The 3,753-nt window shown below is 58.8% G+C and overlaps 1 protein-coding gene across 6 annotated transcripts in view; it reads right to left on the bottom strand.

Annotated features, from left to right (window-relative positions):
* Positions 1-2,241, bottom strand: part of CYTH4 (cytohesin 4) — a 38,902-nt gene extending 36,661 nt beyond the window's left edge. For 2 of the 6 annotated variants that reach the window (XM_027767361.1, XM_027767360.1), the window contains exon 1: positions 2,111-2,241. Coding sequence is in view for 2 of the 6 variants with exons in the window: in XM_014583272.2 (XP_014438758.1) it covers positions 2,111-2,129 (19 nt within the window). In the remaining 4 variants the exon portion in view is untranslated. Of the gene's footprint in view, positions 1-2,019; positions 2,043-2,110 lie in introns of those variants that run through there. The other 4 variants (XM_014583272.2, XM_027767359.1, XM_027767363.1 and 1 more) reach the window with 3 other exon arrangements.
* Positions 2,242-3,753: the final 1,512 nt, after the last annotated feature.

Below are 3,753 nucleotides of genomic sequence, written 5' to 3'. Positions count from 1 at the left end.
GGAAAGAGTCTTGCAGGGTCTGCTTCCCCGGCTCAGCCCACCCCAACATCCTGGATCAACAGCTCTTGCATGGTTAGCCCTGTGGCCTGGTCACCATGTCCCCAGCACTGCCCACACACTGGAGGACTGTTTGTAGAATGCAAGCCAAACCAATGAACGGAGACTCCAGACCTCCCATAGGACTGTGGCCCAGGCCCCATCTAACCCGCTTCCTCCCCAGGGCCCACCTGAAGCAGAGGCTCACCTTCCAGGCCCCAAGCCCTCCTTCCCCTCTACTGCCCAGCCAGCCTCGGCTATCTCCTCCCAGGTCCTGTCCCTGCTCTGCCACTCACCGTCAGTCCCCCCCTCCAGCTCCCCTTCATGAGCCTCAGTTTCCTTATCTGCAAAATGGGACAGCCAGGAACCAGCAGTTAGCGTAATGGCTATGTCGCTGGACTCCCATGTAGTCAACCACGGTTCAAGTCCTGGACCCGGTGGCTTAACACTTAGGCCGGGCACATGTGCGCCCAAGATCCCGAGAGGAGAACAGAGGAGAAGGGATTGCGGCGTGGCCATCCCCCCGGGGGGTGATTTCTCGTTTTCTGTCTCTCTGTCTCTCTGTCTGTCTGGCAAGCGCACACGCCCTATAGCAAAAACCTCTCAAAACAAAACAAAACAAAACAAAACAAAAAACAAAACAAAACAAAAAACACGGAGACAGCCAGCCCTGGAACCTTCGTGTGTCCAGTAGTGATGGTGGACAGAAGGCAGGCAGGGGCAGCCATGCCCAGCAGGGTGTGCTCACGGCCTCTCTGCCTCCCCTCTGCTCCAACCCTCAGTGGGAGTCGCTCCTCACTGGTCTCCTCTTGTTTCTAGATGCACCTAAGACGTCTTCACGGAGCCTATGCCGTAGAGGAGCTGCCTAGGAGCCCACAGAGGGGCGGCCAGGGAGAGCACTGGACTGGGAGTTGGAGTCAGGAGATGGGAGGCGCCGGCCTCTGCTCCGCAAGGCTGCTCCCCCTCGGGGCCGCCTTCATCCCATCCGTAAATAGGAGCTGTTGACATGGAGGAGGGTTCTCTAATTGTGTTGCCCGGAGCCCTGGACCCCACCCGGGGTGGGCAGGCTGCTTGGTGTTGGGTTCTGTCTCAGGAAAGGGTCCTGTGGCCGCATGGGGCTGAGTCATCTGGACTCTGGGCACTGGGCAGCTCCTGCCAGCCCTCATGATCTGGCTTCCAGGCAAAGCTGGAACATCCCGAGACTTGGGGTGCAGGGACTTGGCACCTCTCGTGGCCTGTCCCTCTGCCTCCCTGAAACACGAGCCTCTCCCTGAGCAACTCCACAGCCTCCCTTCTCCCCAGACCTGTCCTGGCTGCCGGGAGACTCCCCTGTAGGCTGCCTGCTATGCGGTCCTGGCCCTCTGCTGCCCTGGGTGGTGTCCTCAGCCTCCCCAAAGGCCACCCCACCCCTGAAGGCCTGGAAGGCGCTTCAGGACCTTGTACCGCCTGAGAGACCACCACTGTCACCTACACTGTCATCTTTATCACAAGTGCCTTTTCTCAGTCCCACCTCCAAGCCTTTGCACTGGCTGTTCCTTCTGCCTGTTACGTTTTTCTCCAGAGACGCCCTGTCCCATGGCTTGCTCCCTCCCCTCCAGATCTCTGCTCAGAGGGCGCCCCACCTCGAGGCCTTCCCCACCACCCACTCCCACCTGCTTATCCTGCCCCAGTTTCTTCGTCCTTCTTGCCACCACCTGACATAGTCCATCCTATGTGGGGACTTCAAAATGTTTGCAGAAAAAATGGATTTAAACATGAACTTTTTTCAGTGCAAAAGCTTTTTGAGGTCTATGTCTAATTTCTATACCATACATTGCCATGAAGTTCTGAAGACCCCAGTGTTTGCCATGTGCCATCAGCAGAGAAGCCCACGGGCCTGCAGCAGAGCCGGCCATGTTCACTGCAACGCCCAGTCCCTGAGACCCAGCCTGCGCGTGCACGCTGAGCCCACGTTTCCCACCTGTGCTGCACCCATTCACGCACCTGCACCTTCCCGGACCCTGCAAGGCAGGGCTACTGCCCCCGCTCCACAGAACAGGACACCGAGGCCCAGCGAGGCTGGCCTGGAGCCTACCTGGGTGGCACAGGTCCATCCTGCAGCCCTCAGCGAAGGTGGCCCCTGCTCCTGGTGCCTGCTGACCTGCAGCTGCTTCCCGGCAGGCCAGCAGGGATGAACCACCTCGATGCACTGGGCTGCTTCCTGCTCGCCCCGCCCAGCCCTGCGTGGGGAGGAAGTGGGCCTGGCCCGCGGGGTCCCCTGCGCAGGCTCTAACACAGCAGTACTTCCTAAAAACCAGCAGTTTCGAGCCGCAGCGTTTAGGGTGTGTGTAAGGGAGGGATGGAGGGGAAAGAGACAGACCGAGGGGAGGGAGAGTAGAAGGAGAGACCACGAGACAGAGGGGTACACAAAGAGGAAGGTGGCTGCTGAGACCTGAACCGGCTCCAGGGACCACGGCCTTCCCCCGCTGGCCCCTCACACATAAGCCGGGGATCACCCAGTGTGGACGGTCCTAGCTGGGCCTCGTGTGCTCCACCCTCAACCCCCACTTGACGAGGGACGAATTAATTCTGTGCTAGGAAGGGCTTTGCTGCCTTGGAAGAAATGCCTGGCTTTTCCCTGTCTAGTGACCATTTGGATAATCTGCTCGTTTCGCTTTGCTCCCAGGCTGCTAGGAAACTCGTAGGCAAGTCTGGCTCATCTATAGCCGTTCTGTTATAGCAGATGGACTTTGGAGACAGGCTCAGCTGTTCAACTCTCAGCCCTGCCACTTGGGACCTGGGTGGTCGGGCTAGTCACTTATCCACGTCTCGCCCATTTCTGCACAGCTATGGGAGAAGCCTCACCTGCGGAATCCTGGCCGCAGGGGTCTGGAAAGGATGGGGTGAGAGGGTGTGCGAGAACTTGGGATGTGGGAGCTGCTCGATAAACACGTTCCCGTCTTGGTTTTAATGTTTGCCTTTTGTTAGAAGCCACACACTTCTATTGCTTGTGGCTTTTCTGGCAGGCTGATACAAACCCTTGGTGGAAAAAGGTGCAGAGTGAGTTTCTCTCCCCGCAACACGAGGCACGCAGAGGCTGAGCCTCCTGTTCCCCATGTCTGGAGGGCCCGAGGACAGGTCGCCTTGTGTCCTACTGTCTGTGAAATGAGTGGGTGAACGAATGAAGGGGACCGAGGGGAGAGAGTGGGGGGATGCAAAATTGGCTACAATTCCCGCTCCTCAGACTGTGGAGCTGCCACCTCTCTGGTCATGAGACAGAGTCTGTGTCCCCTCTCCGGAATCTGAGCTGGCTTGAGTCTTTCTTTGTCCAGTAGAATGGGACAGAAAAGACGTCAGCGACCTCAGGCTAAGCCCTCCAGGGCTGCTCTGGCTTGCTCTCGGAGCCCTGCTCGGCAGGCATGAGGAGGGACCTGGGCCAACTGCTGGAGGCCGGAAGACCCCGTGGGGACACTCCTGCTTCCTGGCTGCCACCTGCTTGTGATGACACTAGAAGAAGCACTAAGCCGAGTCCAACCCAAATGGCCAACCCACAGAATCGTGAGCAATAGCACACCTTCGCTCTTAAAGTCACCACCCTCCGGGTGCCCCGGTCTGCAGCTGAGATTCATCACGGCATTTCACTGACGGAGCCTGAGGCTCATTTCCGACCTGCCTGTGTCGGAATCTGAGTTTGGGGCCCACTCGGCGGGGGGGGGAGGGCGGGCTGGGCGGACGAGC

This window comes from Tupaia chinensis, unplaced genomic scaffold, assembly GCF_000334495.1.
Source record: "Tupaia chinensis unplaced genomic scaffold, TupChi_1.0 Scaffold144197_1, whole genome shotgun sequence".
NCBI lineage: Eukaryota > Metazoa > Chordata > Mammalia > Scandentia > Tupaiidae > Tupaia > Tupaia belangeri.
Note: the sequence above shows the minus strand (reverse complement) of the source record. Positions and strands in the feature narration are given on the sequence as shown.